Below are 18,311 nucleotides of genomic sequence, written 5' to 3' on the forward strand. Positions count from 1 at the left end.
AATATGAGAATATGAAATATTTTTGGAAGAAAAATTCTGGGAGAAGGGTCTTTTTTGAGAAAGTGTCATTAAATAGGAAAAGAATAATTTGCTTTTTGAGCTAGAATTATATTTGCAATGGAAAGCTTCTTGTTGCAGAATAGTCGTTCTTTGACATTATTCTTTATTCCTTAGATTTCCATGAAGACAATTTACAAGGACCTGTATGGCCTCATTTTAGTTTCTTCAGTGTGTTGGAGCTGTGACTTGCTCCTTCATTTCCTGGGCCTGGTGTGACAGTGGCTACTGAGCGCCATGAAGGTTGTCCCAGAAAAGAATGCTGTCCGGATACTCTGGGGGCGAGAACGGGGTGCTCGGGCCATGGGAGCTCAGCGGCTTCTGCAGGAGCTGGTGGAAGATAAAACCCGGTGGATGAAATGGGAGGGCAAGGTAAGGAAAATGGCTATATTTCACATAGGATTTGTGCTGGTGATGGTAGAATGAGATCTTAGAATGGGTTAACAGTAGAGTTGGGATATATTTATCTTGTGTGGGAGAGTTGACATATCTGACTTAGGGAGTTGTTTGTAAATTTGAAAGAATTAATGTGCTAGAAATATCTTTTTCCTTTAGAGCTAGACAGTTTTCCTGAAGGTAATTTAGGTTTATCTCTCTCAATTTGTAGCTTGATCATTGTCTCCAGTTTTTAAGCCTACACTGTGAATACTAATCTAGAATGGTTAATGTGCTTTTGAGATAGGGTGAACCATAGTCTATAAAATACATAGTCTATGTATTTTAACTTTTTTTTTTTTTTTTTTTTTTGTCTCCCAGAGAGTAGAACTGCCGGATAGTCCACGCTCTACCTTCTTATTGGCCTTCAGCCCAGACAGGTACTTAGTAATTATCTGTAACTTAACCTTAAGATTTGTGATAACAGTGCTTTCTGTATATTTGGCCTGGCTTGATCTTCCAAGTCAGTCCCTAAAGGCTCTCTGAAGTACTTTGTGAACAGTGCTTTGGCCACGTGTCAGAAAGGGAAAGAAAGTAGATGAGCAGTGCTAACCTGAAAAATCATGAGAACAAGCAAAGGAAACAGAGGATCAAAACTTGGAAAGTTTCTCAATAACAATCATTTGCCTATGTGATATAGCTCACCAGTGGCATGATGGTTATTCCAGTGGGAAAAAATATTTTCTGAATGTGGCATGTGTCATTTGGGGATAGCGTGGACAAGCCAAAAGCCTTTAAAGATCAGAATATTTCTGTTTGTAGATATACTGCCTAACGTATAAAGCTTAGGTTCTTTCGTGTTGGGATCGGCAGGTAGCATCACTATTCTGTGTTGTCCAAAGTTGATAAGGTTGGTTACCCTTCCACATGCTTCTGAATTAGTTCTACTCTTTGATTTTCTAGGACTCTCTTAGCCTCCACCCATGTGAATCATAATATCTATATTACGGAGGTGAAGACTGGCAAGTGTGTTCATTCCTTGATTGGACACCGCCGCACTCCATGGTGTGTCACTTTTCATCCCACCATCTCAGGCCTTATTGCTTCTGGCTGCCTAGATGGGGAGGTTAGGATTTGGGATTTACACGTGAGTATTTCCTTAAGATACCCTTTTCTTTTGGTTTTCTGTGTTTTTTTTTTTTTTTTTTTTTTTTTTTTTTTTTTTTTTTTTTTTGAGATGGAGTCTCACTCTGTCGCCCAGGCTGGAGTGCAGTGGCATGATCTCGGCTCACTACAACCTCCATCTCCCAGGTTCAAGTGATACTTCTGCTTCAGCCTCCCAAGTAGCTGGGATTACAGGCATGTGCCATCATGCCTGGCTAATTTTTGTATTTTTGGTAGAGACGGAGTTTCACTATGTCGGCCAGGCTGGTCTCAAACTCCTGACCTCAAGTGGTCCGCCTGCCTCAGCCTCCCAAAGTGCTGGGATTACATGGTGAGCCACCATGCCCAGCCTCTTTTGGTATTCTAAATGCAGAGACTTGTTTACCATTGAGTTTTTAATTCTGGAAGAGCCTAGCCGGGTTCTTAGGACTATATCTGAATATATTGTGGTAGACATTGCCCACTTAATTAATAGGAAGTCTAATTCCCTGTCTTCCATTCCTTTTTGTTTTTATTTTTTGCAATAGCTTAAGCATGCCCTGAGATTGTCTTCCATTCTAAGATGAACATCTGCTTTTGCTTCCTTTGGCCCATTGTGACATAGTACAGGAGAATCTAAGATATGTTCAGGATGGATTTCTGTTGTGTAAGGGCAAAGATTGTCCTGTACTCCGATCATGATCATCAAAGCAAGATCCTCTTTGTCCTAGTAACTGGCTAGCAGGTTGTCTTGCACCATGTTGTGCACCAAGCTTGAGTTTTTCTCAGGCTTTAGATATAGGAACTGTGGGCTGGGCGCAGTGGCTCACGCCTGTAATCCTAGCACTTTGGGAGACCAAGGCAGGAGGATTGCTTGAGTTCAGGAGTTCGAGACCAGCCTGGGCAGGATATTATACCAAAAATATTATACACAAAATTATACAAAATTAGCCAAGCATGGTGCCATGTGCCTGTGGTCCCAGCTACTTGGGAGGCTGAGGTGCGAGGAGTGCTTGAACCTAGGAGGCAGAGGTTGCAGTGCGCTGAGATTGTGCCACTGTACTCCAGTCTGGGTAATAGAATGAAACCCCCTGTCAAAAAAAAAAAAAAGAAAAAAAGAAATAGGAACTGTGTATATATGCTTATTGCTTGTAGATTGTGAATAATTTGAAGAACTGAGCTGATTGTATAGTATTTGTCTGATAAATTAGTGGCACTGCCAGATCACTGATCTTCTACATCTTTTTACAAGGATATATTTAAAGTAGTCCCTAGACGTAGTCATTTTACCTTAAATGGACCTTTCTTGAAATTGACTTCCCAGTGTGCTGGTAGCTTGTAACCTGAGAATATCTGGAATTGGTTTATTCACAGGGTGGCAGTGAAAGCTGGTTCACAGATAGCAACAATGCCATTGCCTCCCTGGCTTTCCACCCTACGGCTCAGCTCCTGCTGATTGCCACTGCCAATGAGATCCACTTCTGGGACTGGAGTCGACGGGAACCCTTTGCTGTGGTGAAGACAGCTAGTGAGATGGAACGGGTCCGGTGAGTGCGCTGCCCCATCAGCATTGTCTGGCACAGGACTGACATGATAGAGAACATTCTGCCAGCTGTCACTTTGGAAGACAGGTTGTTATCCCTGCTCAGGGCAAGTTGTCATCCTCACAGCTTCTCCTATTTTTTTTTGAGGCAGGGTCTCACTCTGTCACCCAGGGTGGAGTGCAGTGGTGCAATCTCGTCTCACTGCGACCTCTACCTCCTGGCTTCAAGCTATTCTTGTGCCTCAGCCTGCTAAGTAGCTGGGATTGCAGGCGCCCACCACCACACCCGGCTCATTATTTTGTATTTTTAGTAGACACACGGTTTCACCATATTGTCCAGGATGGTCTTGAACTCCTGGCCTCAAGTGATCTGCCCACCTTAGCCTCCCAAAGTGCTGTGATTACAGGCGTGAGCCACCGTGCCCACCCCCGCCCTTTTTTTTTTTTTTATTAAAGAGACAGAGTCTTGCTCTGTTACCCAGGCTGGAGTACAGTTGTGTAGTCATGACCTCATGGGCCCAAGTTACTGCGCCTTGACCTCATGGGCCCAAGCAATCCTCCCACTTCAGTCTTGTGAGTATCTGGGACTACAGGTGTGTGCAGCCACTCTCAGCTAATTTTTAAATTTTTTTGTAGAGACGGGGGTCTCACTGTGTTGCTCAGGCTAGTCTCGAACTCCTGGCCTTCAGTGATCCTCCTGCTTTGGCCTCCCAGAGTGTTGGGATTATAGGTGTGAGCCACTGCACCTGGCTGCCTCCTATTTTCTAAACAGTTGACTAATCAGCTGGGAGACATTCATTTTTTCATTTCAGCTTTCCCTTATTGGCGTCCTCTTCTGATCTTTGGAGACCAGGGTCATTAGACTCTCTTTTAGTTTCAAAGCTAACTGTGTTTTGGATAGTCTTTCTTTGGGAAACCTGAAACAAGTTTGGGTGGTATTTTAGATACCTCGCTGGGTTGTCTGTGTATATCAGACTGGAAGATGGAGAGGTAAGCATGTAATTGACATTTAGTCCTCAAGATCAAAACATATTGCCTGTATTAAAGACGATGCATTGTGTTTCTTTGGTCCTCTTGGATTTGCAGTCAAATACAGGCCAATTTTCTGGTTTCAGCTATGTCATTTAATGCTGGGTCTGTTCGTTGCCACCAAGATTCATGCTTCTTGCTGGTGTAGCTGCCATATGAGGGAAGAACTGATTCTGTGGCAGAGTATGAGAGCATTTTATGCTTTATGGTTAGGATGAGCTCTTGTATTTGAGCAAAGATGTGCTTAATGTTGCTGTTTCCTGGGATGGAAACCCTAGGTGTTTTTCATGTGAAATCGTTATTTTTGTGATACATATTCCTTTACTCTGGCAAGAAGTATTGAGTGTTGTTATTTTAATCTCTTTGAAAGTTTTGAAAGTCTTGAATGAAGTGGATACCTGAGTGATACCAGTTATCAGTAATGATTGCTAAAAATTTGAACACAAGTTTTCTCTTCTCAGTTAACATAATCTCTCTATGCGTGTCTTTGTCTCTTCTGTGATTTCAGTCTGGTGAGATTTGATCCACTTGGACACTACTTACTCACAGCAATTGTTAACCCCTCTAATCAACAGGTAAGTTAATCCAGCAGTTCCAATTCCAGCTAAACTGTGAGTTCTTTTCCTAACTAGTATTCCAATTCTGATTATATTGGATTTTAATTCTCAATACCCAAGTCTTTCTTTCCAGTCAAGATTTAAAGCTAGCTTCAGATTGTATATTCAGGGTTATAGTCATAATCTTGACAGGAGAGTCGATTCTGAAACTCTCCAGTGATCGCCTCATTAGAAGTAACCCTTATCATCACTAGACAGTGTTGGATAGCTTGTCACTCATGTGCCTCTGGCTGGTTGACATTTTGCTTCCCCTCACTGCTTCCATGTCATGGAGAGATGTCTTTTGTAAGACAGTTGGTTTGTCAGCTGCACTCATTCAGATATGCTGCTGATTGGGAGTGGAAAATTTAATACCATGTGATTATTCTGAATCTGAGGCCAGTTGTCAATGCTTCAGGGGTAGAGAGTTGTTTCCCACCTGTGAACATTGTTTTCCTTGGATGATTGTCAGTGGTTAGTTTTTCTTGATTTACTTGGAGGTACAACCTAACTGCCTTGCTCTACCCCCTGCCCCATGCTGGTCCACGTTGCAGGGTGATGACGAACCAGAGATCCCCATAGATGGAACAGAATTATCCCACTACCGTCAGCGTGCCCTCCTGCAATCACAGCCAGTTCGCCGGACACCTCTCCTCCACAATTTCCTGCACATGCTGTCCTCCCGCTCTTCTGGCATCCAGGTGGGAGAGCAAAGCACAGTGCAAGATTCTGCTACCCCCTCACCCCCACCGCCTCCCCCTCAGCCCTCCACGGAGCGCCCCAGGACTTCCGCTTACATCAGGCTCCGACAGCGGGTCAGTTACCCCACAGCTGAGTGCTGCCAGCACCTTGGGATCCTGTGCCTTTGCAGCCGCTGCTCTGGCACTCGAGTTCCTTCCCTCTTGCCACACCAGGACAGTGTCCCCCCTGCTTCTGCCAGAGCTACTACCCCTTCCTTTTCTTTTGTACAGACCGAGCCCTTCCATCCCCCGGAGCAGGCCTCATCAACGCAGCAGGACCAGGGCCTCCTGAACCGGCCGTCTGCCTTCAGTACAGTCCAGAGCAGCACTGCCGGCAACACGCTCCGCAACCTCAGTCTGGGTCCTACCCGCCGCTCTTTGGGAGGGCCTCTGTCTAGCCACCCTTCTAGGTATCACCGAGAAATAGCTCCCGGGTTGACAGGATCTGAGTGGACCCGGACAGTACTCAGTCTGAACTCCCGCTCTGAGGCGGAATCCATGCCCCCACCCAGGACCAGTGCCTCTTCAGTGAGTTTGCTGTCTGTGCTGAGACAGCAGGAAGGTGGCTCTCAGGCATCTGTGTACACTTCAGCCACAGAAGGGAGGGGTTTTCCAGCATCAGGGTTGGCAACTGAGTCAGATGGAGGGAATGGCTCCAGCCAAAATAACTCGGGCAACATTCGCCATGAGCTTCAGTGTGACCTGAGACGCTTCTTTTTGGAATATGACCGGCTTCAGGAGCTGGATCAGAGCCTGAGTGGGGAAGCTCCCCAGACCCAACAGGCCCAGGAAATGCTCAACAATAACCTTGAATCTGAGAGGCCAGGCCCTTCCCACCAGCCCACCCCACACAGCAGTGAGAACAACTCCAACCTGTCCCGTGGCCACCTGAATCGCTGTCGTGCTTGCCACAATCTCCTGACCTTCAACAACGACACGCTGCGCTGGGAAAGAACCACACCTAACTACTCCTCTGGCGAGGCTAGCTCCTCCTGGCAGGTCCCCAGCTCCTTTGAGGGTGTGCCATCGAGTGGCAGCCAGTTACCACCTCTTGAGCGGACTGAGGGCCAAACGCCTAGCTCCAGCAGGCTGGAGTTGAGCAGCTCTGCTAGTCCGCAGGAGGAGAGGACTGTGGGGGTGGCCTTTAACCAGGAGACAGGCCACTGGGAAAGAATTTACACCCAGTCCAGCAGATCTGGAACTGTGTCACAGGAGGCCTTACATCAGGATATGCCTGAGGAAAGCTCTGAGGAGGATTCACTCAGGAGGTAAGCAGTTGCTTTCCTGTCTTCTCCTGCATCCCTTGCTTTTCTCCTTGTATCATTTCCTTCAGTCCTATAGATGTTGTGGCTGTATTTGGAGTGTCTGGGACCCACGCATCTGCTTCTGATCTCCCCATTGCATTTTCTTGGAAAATCTTGCTCTGGTGGCAGAGATAGGATAGGGCCTAGCAGTATGAGTCAGTTGGCTGTGCTAGCTCTATTTCTGGCTAAGCTCAAGGTTCTGGCGTTAGCCTTGAAAGGAGAGTGTAGATTAGGTTAGAGAAGCATGAGGAGATGGAATCATTGACTTTCTCTGCCCTGCTTTTTGACCTTCTTGAGAGGTTGTATGTGCAGGACTACTTATTGTGAGACAAAACAATGTCCCAGCGTGCCTAGGAATAAGTAAAAGAGAACCCTGCATGGTACAGATTAGTCTATTGATTCTTTGCTGATTGTGTTGCTTTGGACAACCGAGTTCACTTCCTAATCCTTATCTTTTGGAACACTGCAGTTTGACAAAGGGAAAAGAAAAAAATATGTATATCTATATATATATGTATGTCAAGGAAAGTTCCAATTTTTTCAGAGATACTTGTTTTTGGACAGCCTATTAGTTGCTCAGTTGAGATTCTCTGAATGGACCTTCCAGATGGATATTCACTTTGGGGTGGAGAAGAAGAATAATTCATGGAAGGAAGGACTCTCCATACTCGGATTGGCATCCTAGCCAACTCTTTCATGGCAGAAACAGAGTGGGTGTAGTTGATCGCCCACCACATGTTCCGTGAATGGCTATGTGCGCATCTATCTTGATTTATTAGGGACTTCTTTCTGTAATTTTGTAAAGGTCAAAGCTAGCATAATCACCAACTCCCAGAATATGCCTGTTGGATCCAAACAGCATATTGCGCTGCATTACATCCTCTGTCGAAGCAACTGAAATTTCTCTGACATAAGCTTCTAACAAGGGTGGGAATATGAATTATGCACATAATGTACTTGTTATTTTGGGAGGATGCTTTAGACAGTCACTCAGTCAATAAGTATTAGTTGAATGGTTACAAATTTTCTAGTACTGTGCTAGGCACTGTGGGAAATACAAAAGAAGTATAATACATGGTCTTTACCAACCTGAGTCTACAGTGTTATTGTGGAGGCAAGACAACAAAATTTTTCAAAAGTGTAGATGAGCAAATGCTTCATTGTGTGGTACTGAGATTGGATGTAGTCTCAGAGAAAGGGAAATATCATTCAAGAAGGCTTTGCAAAATCAAGTCTTGAAAGATGGGTAGGATTTGGAGAGGGAAAGACCTTTTTATTTTAGGGAACCAGCACATGCCAGGGAGGAAAGGGTATAGTACATGTAGGTTCTTAGGCATTTACTAAGGGCTTGGGGTGGGAAACAGAGGGAGACTTGACTGGATGTGAAAGATAAACAAAATAGAGAGGTTTACTAACTCTGCTCATATGCTTGAAACCAGTTCTGGATTAACAGCTCCTCAATTCCTGGTTTTGGAATATTGTGCCTTGCATACTGGTCTTCATCAGGGGCCCGAGCCTCTCTTCTTCCTCTTTGCCAGGAGACGTGAGAAGGCAGTCAACACAGTGCATGACATGTAGTAGGCACTTAAAAAGTTTATTAAAGATCTCTATAAAAGGTGTAAAAGGACTGTCTTCAGTTACTGCTCTAAGCAACCAAGCAGTTGCTGTTTCTGTAATACCAGTGGACTCTGGTTAGCTTTTGTCCATTCTGCTTTAGTAGTACCTCTTCATATGCTATTCTGAGAAATACCTGAGTGGTTTAAAATAAACTTTATTGTTTGATCATAATTAGAGATACCAGTTACTGCCCGGTGCGGTGGCTCATGCCTGTAATCCCAGAATTTTGGGAGGCTGAGTCGGGCGGACCACTTGAGGTCAGGAGTTCGAGACCAACCTGGCCAACATGGTAAAACCCTGTTTCTACTAAAAATACAAAAATTGGCAGGGCATGGTGGCGCAGTCCCGTAGTCCCAGCTACTTGGGAGGCTGAGGCAGGAGAATCACTTGAACCCAGGAGACGGACGTTGCAGTGAGCCAAGATTGCACCACTGCACTCCAGCCTGGGTGATGGAGCAAGACTCCATCTCAAGAAAGAAAAAAAGAGATACCAGTTACTGAGGGCCCACTATGTGTTAGGTATTATGTTCTTGCTTTGAAATAATTCCTTCTGCTTTCAACAACAACTCTATGCAAGTCAGGTATTCAATTTTCCATTTTATGGTTGAGGAAAGTGAGGCTCAGGGAAGTCAGTTTCTTGTTAAAGATCATATAATAGGTCTCTGAGTGAGAATATGAACTCTGGTCTTCATGACTAGAGATTTGTGCAAGCTGCCCTTCATGGCATTTTCCTTAATATGATAACTTTTTAAAAAAATTTATGAGATGTATTTTTGCTCTTGTTGCCCAGGCTAGAGTGCAATGGTGTGATCTCGGCTCACCACAACCTCCGTCTCCTGGGTTCAAGCAATTCTCCTATTTCAGCTTCCCGAGTAGCTGGTATTACAGGCATGCACCACCATGCCTGGCTAATTTTGTATTTTCAGTAGAGACAGATTTTCTCCATGTTGATCAGGCTGATCTCGAACTCCCTACCTCAGGTGATCTGCCCCCTCGGCCTCCCAAAGTGCTGGGATTACAGGTGTGAGCCACTGCGCCTGGCTGTAACTTCATTTTTAAGTGAACCACTTTTTTTCTTTTAACATTTTATTATGGAAATCTTCAAACATATACAAAAACAAAAAGTATAACTGAGTTTCCATACACCTATAATCTGACTTCAAAGGTTATCAGTGCTTGGCTAGCTTTCTTTAATCTATATTCCATCTGCTCCCCCCACCTAGATATCAGATAATTTTGTCTGTAAACACTAGATTTTCTAGAGCAGTGCTGTCCAATAAAACTTCTCACACTGATGGAAATGTTCTCTGCCTGTGCTACATAAGATGGTAGCCACTAGCCACACGTGGCTATTGAGCATTTGAAATGCTGCTACTGTTAGGCCGGGCGTGGTGGCTCACGCCTGTAGTCCCAGCACTTTGGGAGGCCGAGACGGGTGGATCACGAGGTCAGGAGATTGAGACCATCCTGGCTAACATGGTGAAACCCCGTCTCTACTAAAAAATACAAAAAAAAATTAACTGGGAGTGGTGGCAGGCTCCTGTAGTCCCAGCTACTCAGGAGGCTGAGGCAGGAGAATGGCGTGAACCTGGGAGGCGGAGCTTGCAGTGAGCCGAGATCCGGTCACTGCACTCCAGCCTGGGCGACAGAGCGAGACTCCACTTCAAAAAAAAAAAAAAAAAAAAAAAGAAATAATCACGTGTGACTCATGGCTATGATATTGTACATCGAAAATATTATTAATCACTTAATAAAATAGGTTATTTAAAACCCAGAAACTACTGGGCAGGTGCAGTGGCTCATGCCTGTAATCCCACACTTTGAGACACCAAGGCAGGCAGATTGCCTGAGGTCAGGAGTTCGAGACCAGCCTGGCTAATGTGGTAAAACCCCGTCTCTATTAAAAATACAAAAAAAATTAACCAGGCATGGTGGCGCATGCCTGTAGTCCTAGCTACTCGGGAGGCTGAGGCAGGAGAATCACTTGGACCTGGGGAGGCAGAGGTTGCAGAGAGCCGAGATCGCGCCACTGCACTCCAGCATGGGCGACAGAGCAAGACTCTGTTTGAGAAAAAAAAAAAAAAAAAAAAACCCAGAAACTATTGAGGATGTACCATAATTTTTTGTTTAAATATTTTTTTTCTGGTGCCAAAAAATGTATGCATTGTGGTTTAAAGTTCAACCATTTGAAAATGTGTATTATAAAAATGAAGTCCCTGGTCATCTTGCTGTAAACAATTTTATATTTATGCTCATTTTCTTTTAAAATATACAAATAACTCAGGATTCTCATTTTAAAATAGTATATTAATTCAGTAGTTACATTATTTATATGGAATCACTTTTAAATGAGCTAGGATGTCGTATGCCATGAGGGCTGACAGCTGTCTCAAAAATGAGATATGTTGTAAAATATTCTAAGTGCGTACACATTAAAGAAGGACTACCATTTGAATGGCTGCATTCTGGTGTAAATCACTAAGACAAACAGGTGCTAGTCTGCCTCTTCTGCCTTCTAAAGGGACTGAAAGTCTCTAGGTGATGAGCCAACCCTTGCTTCTAGTTCTCCAGCAGGTGTCACTGTTGGGCTGCTGCTGCTAGGTAAGGATGGCTGGGAAGAAAAGGTGTCCCTACTGTTGGTGTACGAGGTTGGATCTTTTAACAAAGCCTGTTTTTGTAGATGACAGTTGTTCTTGAGTGAGTGAAGTTCACAAAAGGCGACTGTACTTGAAAGGAGAAAGTTTTGTTCATTGGCCTTGTAGTAGGAGATAGGCTAAGGAGAGATGTTTGGATCCTTGATGCTGCTGGAATATTTAATAGTGTTTGCAAATAGTGAGGGTATTAATAAGCATACAGTGTGTATTTAAGTGTAGCTGTGTGCTGCCAAATGGTAATAACCAGTACACAGTTTGTCTCCTTTTGCCTGTGGGCAGTGGAGGACGAGCTGTCTTTTTATAATAGTCTGATGCTACATTGCAACTTGAGTGGCAGGCCCTTGCTTCACTACAAAGAAACGATTTCTCTGTGGGAGTGCAGGATCCAGCAGAAGATCAGGGTATTGTGGCTCCATGCAGTAGGGTGCCCTTGGCCTTTAAAGGCTGGTATTAGGAAAAAGAAAATGGCTTCAATGGCAAGTTAAAACTGGAGGGAACCTAGAACTTTTGTAGTCCAATCTCTCTCTCTGATGAGAAAACAGAGAGAGTAAATTATTTCTTAAAGAGGTGTTTGTAAGCAAAAGTGGGATTCGAACTCCTGGGCCCTGAAGAGGGCACCCTTTCCTCCATTTCATTTGAAATTAGTTCCTTCAAACAGCAGTTTTCTTTGTCAAAACCTCTGTTGCTCACGTAGGTCATTGCCTGAGGGGGCTCTTCATTCAGCTCTTATTGTAAGAAATTGGAGGTATGTTAGATAATTTGTAATTATTATTGTTGGGTAGAATGGTAACTAACGCAATGCTTCTAGGAGAAATGCTGTTTTAGTTATTTGCCCATAGAACTACATTGATTAGTTCTAATAAAGTGATCCCTGTTGGGGTGTTCACTATTAAAATTCCAGCAACTGAGAGAAATGAAAATTGATCTCAATCTCCTCCTAGAAGCACTAATTGTTTCTGTATTCTGTCTCCAGGTAGTTAAGAAAGGTTTGGGTCTGGAGTATTTTGTAAGACTGAGTGTGTTCTGAGAACTTAGGTCTTTTTCTCTCATGATAGATGAAGACTGAGAAAGCACATTGATGGCCTTAGTGTGAAATGTGGCCAGAACACCAAAGGTTAGAGTTAGAAGCCCTCACTGGATTGCTAAGTTTCTTAGACTTCTCTGGGGGAATTGCTTTGGAGCTTAGAACAGTCTGAAGCCCTTTGAGGCTTCATGGACCACCATACTTATTTGATCCCTCAGCTCCCATCACCTGGGAATTCTCCAGGGAGGCCTCAGCCCAACCATCACTGATGGAGGAAAATAAATGGGTGTGTCTGCAGGGCTGATTGTAGGTCCACAAAAGAGGGCTGGCAACCTAAAAATGAGGAAAGTAGCAATCTTCTTAGCCTGACTGGTATAGAAAGGGGTCCAAATTTAGTAGTTTTCCATGCCGTTGATCTAGCTGAGTCTAAAGAGTTTTGATATCTAATCTCTCCCAGTTTCTTTGGATGGGGAATGTACACAATTTATTATTCAAAACCCAGCACAGCTGTCACTGTGTCCTTTGGGAAACCTTCCCTGATCGCCCCAAGTAATCACTTCCTTTTCTTTGTTGCATGTGTACTAGATACTTCTTTGTGATATTGCAGCCATGACAGAAAATTATTTGTTTACCTGTCAGTGAGCTCTCTGAAGGCAGTGATCATGTCTGTATATATCCCTTCTCTACCTAGAATACTAGCTGGCCACACGGTAGATGCTCAGTAAATATTACTTGAATTGACTAAGTAGAATTGAAGTTATATTCCTTATGATTTCGTATGCAATATAAGTCCTGTTTGGCCTTTTTAGTAAAAAAGATAAAAAACCTATTACTATATCACGTCATTTGGTCTTACAGAGTCATTGGCTCAATAATTACTTGTTAAATAAATGAAGTGGTATTACCTAGAGTTGTACAAGAAAGTCACACCTTCCATAACTTGAGCTCTGGTGACCTCTGATGTTTCACTGTGTGCTATGTTCCTAACTTGTGAATGGGTTGTCCTGAAGCCTGTAATAAGTCTGTTGCACCTGGCCAGTGTGTGTCCTTTATATTGGCTTTACACTGATGACTCAGGGCCTGCACCTTCCTTGAGAGCACTGGCATCATATGCAGCCTTCCCTTTTGTTTATCTTTTTGGTACCCCATTCATATTGAATACAGCTTGCTGTTGAGACCATTTTGTTGGTCTTTGGCTTGGCATCTCAATAATATCTCTGCCTGTCAGTGCTGTTGGTATTTTTTTTTTGTCCTTAAAGATTCTTCTGCAATCTTTATGAAGGTATACTTGGTCTTGATTTAGTTCAAAAATTACATGTGGGTAATCCAATTTAAATGCGAAGGTTCTTTCCCACTGATGCTTTATTTTTCTTTAAGTTTCTGTGGAAGGCTTTCATTAAATTTACTTAGAAGTAGGATTTTTAGGGTTTGAGAAAATGTGTGCTCTCATCTTTTGTTTTGGAGTCTGAGCATCATTAGAATGAACCTTTTTAAGTTTTGAGATACTTGTAGGTCCTTTTTCTCTTGTGGAGTTCAGAATCCTTATGTTAGCAGAAAGTTTTGCTTTACCTCTAATTATGCAGGGTGTGGATAGTTCCCCCTGAAAAAACTGGTGGAATTGTTGTCTGTGGTATTCAAGATACAGTACAATAAACCCTTCCTAACTTCTGAGTTCTTCTGAGTTAGAAGTTCAGCATTTAAGGACAAATAGGGAAGAATTCTCAACCGGGAAATCTTCATTTGTGATACAGGCAAATTATGACATGTTCTTTCTGGGAAGAAAGAGGACCAAGTATTGGGAAATAAAAAGGAGACAAAGCCTATGATGGAATTAACAAACTTAGTTTAAGAGAGGTAAGGGAAGGGAAGCTGGGGAAGGTAAACTCAGGCTTTAGAAGTACTGAGGGCTGGGCATGGTGGCTCATGCCTGTAATCCCAGCACTTTGAGAAGCCAAGGTGGGCAGATGGTTTGAGCTCAGGAGTTTGAGACCAGCCTGGGCAACATGGTGAAACCCCGTCTCTACAAAAAGCTCAAAAATTAGCTGGGCGTCATGGCATGTGCCTGTAGTCCCAGCTACTCAGGGGACTGAGGTGGGAGGATCGCTTGAGTTCAGAGGTTGAGGCTGCAGTGAGCCATGATTGTGTCTCTGTACTACAGCCTGGGCAACAGAGTGGAGACCTTGTCTGTAAGAAAGAAGAAGAAGGAACTTAGGAGTATGCACAAGGGCTGCTCCATGGATGAGTTTGGTTCTTCCTAGTAACCCTGAGAGTTGGACTTGTAAACTGTGATTGATCCATGCATGCATCCATTCATGCATTCCATTAACAGATATTTACTAAGCACCTGCTGCATTCCAGGTGCTATTTATTTTATTTTATTTTGAGATGGAGTTTCACTCTTGTTGCCCAGACTGGAGTGCAATGGTGCGATCTTGGGCTCACTGCAACCTCCGCCTCCCGGGTTCAAGTGATTCTTTTGCCTCTGCCTCTCGAGTAGCTGGGATAACAGGCGCCTGCCACCACTCCTGGCTAATTTTTTTGTATTTTTAGTAAAGACGGGTTTTCGCCATGTTGGCCAGGCTGGTCTTGAACTCCTGACCTCTGGTGCTCTGCCCGCCTCAGCCTCCCAAAGTGCTGGGATTACAAGCATGAGCCACTGCGCCTGGCTGGCACCAGATGCTATTTAAATGCTGGCAATAATTCTCTCATTCTAATGGGAAAAAGACAATAAAAAAATAAGATACCTGGTATGCCAGACAGTGACAAGTTCTATGGCAAAAAAGAGAAATGTATAAAAAATGTAGGGGATGCTGCAGTTTGAAATAGGATCATCAAAAAAGGTTTGATAAGGAGCAGAGGAGACCTTAAAGAAATACGAAAGCAAACCCCGTCGAAACTAGGGGAAGGACATTTTAGACAGAGGAAAGGGCAAATGCAAAATCCCTGAGATGCTTGGCACCGTCAGCAAGTGCAGCTGGAGCACAGCAAGGGATGGAGTGATAGAAGATGAAGTTGGAGAGGTGACAAGGATGAGATTATGCAGGGTCTTCTAAGCCATTTAAGAGATTTTTTTCCTCTTCCTTTGAGTGACTTGGGAAGCCATCAGAAGTGGAGTAGCATGATCTTATATTTTAGAAAGATAACTGTGGCTGCTGGTTGAGAATAGACCTAGGAGCTAAGTAGCGTAAATTAAAACTAGTCCATCTCTGCACAGTTTTAGATTGATTTGTGTCTTGAGACTGTTGAAAACTGAGAAGGAGGAATGACTGATTCTGTCAGAATAAGAGAGGCCTTAAATGTTTGGGTGAAGAGCTGATGAATGGGTGAACAAATGAATGAATCAGTCCTCTCAGCAGGCATATTACCTGCAAGAAAGCCCCTCCACTCTTCCCCAAACTCCAAATAAGAAGGTGTGTTACTGAAACCGTGAGGGAGAGCTTGAAAAATTTATAGTAAACAAGAGATCATACATGGAATGAAATGCCTCTTTTTTTGCTGCTTACAAAACTATTGCCAATTCATTTGTAAAAAAGTAAACATTACAGAAATGTATGATTGTAGGAAGTGAATATCCTCTCAAAACCACTGCTCAGAGATCTGCTATTAACAATTTGTGCGTATGTTAACTCCAGAATTTTTTCTGTGCTAATGAAAACACATTTTTCCATTTATTTATTTTAATTCTTTTCCTTTTTTTTTTTCTTTTTTTCCTTTTGAGACAGAGTCTCGCTTTGTAGCCCAGGCTGGAGTGCAGTGGTGTGATCTTGGCTCACTGCATCCTCCACCTCTTGGGCTCAAGTGATTCTTGTGCCTCAGCCTACTGAGTAGCTGGAATTACAAGTGTGCGCTACCATGCCTGGCTAATTTTTTTTTTTTTTTTTTTTTTTTGAGGCGGAGTCTCGCTCTGTTGCCCGGACTGGAGTGCAGTGGCCGGATCTCAGCTCACTGCAAACTCCGCCTCCCGGGTTCACGCCATTCTCCTGCCTCAGCCTCCCGAGTAGCTGGGACTACAGGCGCCCGCCATCTCGCCCGGCTAGTTTTTGTATTTTTAGTAGAGACGGGGTTTCACCGTGTTAGCCAGGATGGTCTCGATCTCCTGACCTCGCGATCCGCCGGTCTCGGCCTCCCAAAGTGCTGGGATTACAGGCTTGAGCCACCGCGCGCGGCCAATTTTTGTATTTTTAGTAGAGATGGGGTTTCATCATGTTGGCCATGTCTTGTTTTCTTTTTCAGTGATGCAGGATTTTTGTGTACTTAAGTGTTTTTAGAAGATGAAGTTCTAGAAGTGGAATTGCTAGTGCCCGAGTATCAGCGTTGTTAGTGGTAAATGAAAATTAATTGTATAGTACTCATTATTACTAATGTAAGATGTATAAAGTATTTCCTATTTCCTGTTTTATTTAACTGAACATTATTTCATAGATTTCATAGATTAGAACTCTTAAGGCCGGGCACTGTGGCTCACGCCTGTAATCCCAGCAGTTTGGCAGGCTGAGGCGGGCGGATCACAAGGTCAGGAGTTTGAGACCAGCCTGGCCAACACGGGGAAACCCCGTCTCTACTAAAAATACAAAAATTAACTGGACATGGTGGTGGGTGCCTGTAATCCCAGCTACTCGGGAGGCTGAGGCAAGAGAATCGCATGAAGTCGGAAGGCAGAGGTTGCAGTGAGCCAAGATCGAGATCACACCACTGCACTCCAGCCTGGGCAAAAGAGGGAAACAATGTCTCAAAAGAACTCTTAAACCTTTCCTCCCCCCATAAGCTCTTAAACTTATCAGTAGTAAATTCTCCTACCATGGGTTTTCAGGAGCTTCCTCCTAAAGATTTTGAGAAAAACTTTTGTTCTATTAATTCTAATAATTGCCATCTTAAGGTGTTAGTGTACATTTGTTCTCTGACACCCTTGTATGAGAAAAACATACCCCTGTTCTATCTCTGACAATCACGTACATACTGGCCTTCGTCCACTTAGTCTTCTGTGTCTTATTAAGTGATTGGAAAAATCCAGGCATCTCTTGCCTCTTTATAAGACAGTAATTTTATATTAATTAATTAATTAATTTTTGAGACATAGTCTTGCTCTGTCACCTAGGCTAGAGTACAGTGGCATGATCTCAGCTCACTGCAACCTCCGTCTCCTTGGTTCAAGTGATTCTCCTGCCTCAGCCTCCTGAGTAGCTGGGATTACAGGTGCCCACCACCACTGCCGGCTAATTTTTCATATTTTTAGTAGAGATAGGTTTCACCATGTTGGACAGGCTGGTCTTGACCTCCTGACCTCAAGTGATCTGCTCCCCTTGGCCTCGCAAAGTATTGGGATTACAGGTATGAGCCACCTCTCCCAGCTGGCAGTAACATTTAGATACCGAATGTATTTGTCATTGGGGGTGGTTAGGCAACCCATTTTCTCTTTGGCAATATGGGAATGAGGACAGAGTGAAGGAGGGGTATCATTCTGTTAATCTTTCTTTCTTTTTTCCTTTTTTTAGACAGAGTTTCGCTCTGTCACCTGGGCTGGAGTGCAGTGGCAGACTCTGCTCACTCCAACCTTCAACTCCCAAATTCAAATGATTCTTCTGCCTCAGCCTCCCGAGTAGCTGGGATTACAGGTGCCCACCACCATGCCCGGCTAATTTTTGTATTTTTAGTAGAGACAGGGTTTTGCCATATTGGCTGGGCTGGTCTTGAACTCCTGACCTCAGATGACCTGTCCACCTCAGCCTCCCAAAGTGCTGGGATTACAGGCGTGAGCCACCGCACCCAGCCTCATTCTGTTAATCTTTCTTACCTTTGCTGCTCACCTGCCTGAGTAGGTCACTCTGTTTGAGCCTCTGAATTCTGTGTGTGTTCTCTGCCCTACCCTCTATATCAGGCATTGGCAGGCTTTTTGTAAAGGTCAAGATAGTAAATATATTAGGATTTGGAGGCCATACAGTCTCTGTTGGAACTACTCAACTTTGCTGTTGTAGTATGAAAACAATCACAGACAATATCTAAATGAGTAAGTGTGGGCCTATTGTGGTGGCTCACGCCTGTAATTCTAGCACTTTGGGAGGCCGAGGCAGGCGGATCACTTGAGGTCAGGAGTTCGAGACCAGCCTGGCCAACATGGCAAAACCCCACCTCTACTAAAAATATAAAAACTAACCGGCATGGTGGCAGGTGCCTGTTTTCCCAGCTACTTGGGAGGCTGAGACAGGAGAGTTCCTTGAATCTGGGAGGTGGA

General features: G+C 43.9%; 1 protein-coding gene across 9 annotated transcripts in view; it reads left to right on the plus strand.

Annotated features, from left to right (window-relative positions):
* The window catches only part of AMBRA1 (autophagy and beclin 1 regulator 1), a 204,240-nt gene that overhangs the window by 45,463 nt on the left and 140,466 nt on the right, over positions 1-18,311 (plus strand). For 5 of the 9 annotated variants that reach the window (XM_033204164.1, XM_033204168.1, XM_033204166.1 and 2 more), the window contains exons 2-7: positions 175-429; positions 814-872; positions 1,396-1,579; positions 2,950-3,122; positions 4,656-4,722; positions 5,298-6,751. In XM_033204164.1, coding sequence (XP_033060055.1) covers positions 295-429; positions 814-872; positions 1,396-1,579; positions 2,950-3,122; positions 4,656-4,722; positions 5,298-6,751 — 2,072 coding nt within the window. In that variant the 5' untranslated portion in view covers positions 175-294. The remainder of the gene's footprint in view (positions 1-174; positions 430-813; positions 873-1,395; positions 1,580-2,949; positions 3,123-4,655; positions 4,723-5,297; positions 6,752-18,311) is intronic. The other 4 variants (XM_033204170.1, XM_033204171.1, XM_033204172.1 and 1 more) reach the window with 2 other exon arrangements.

Source organism: Trachypithecus francoisi, unplaced genomic scaffold (assembly GCF_009764315.1).
Source record: "Trachypithecus francoisi isolate TF-2019V2 unplaced genomic scaffold, Tfra_2.0 Lachesis_group8, whole genome shotgun sequence".
Taxonomy (NCBI): domain Eukaryota; kingdom Metazoa; phylum Chordata; class Mammalia; order Primates; family Cercopithecidae; genus Trachypithecus; species Trachypithecus francoisi.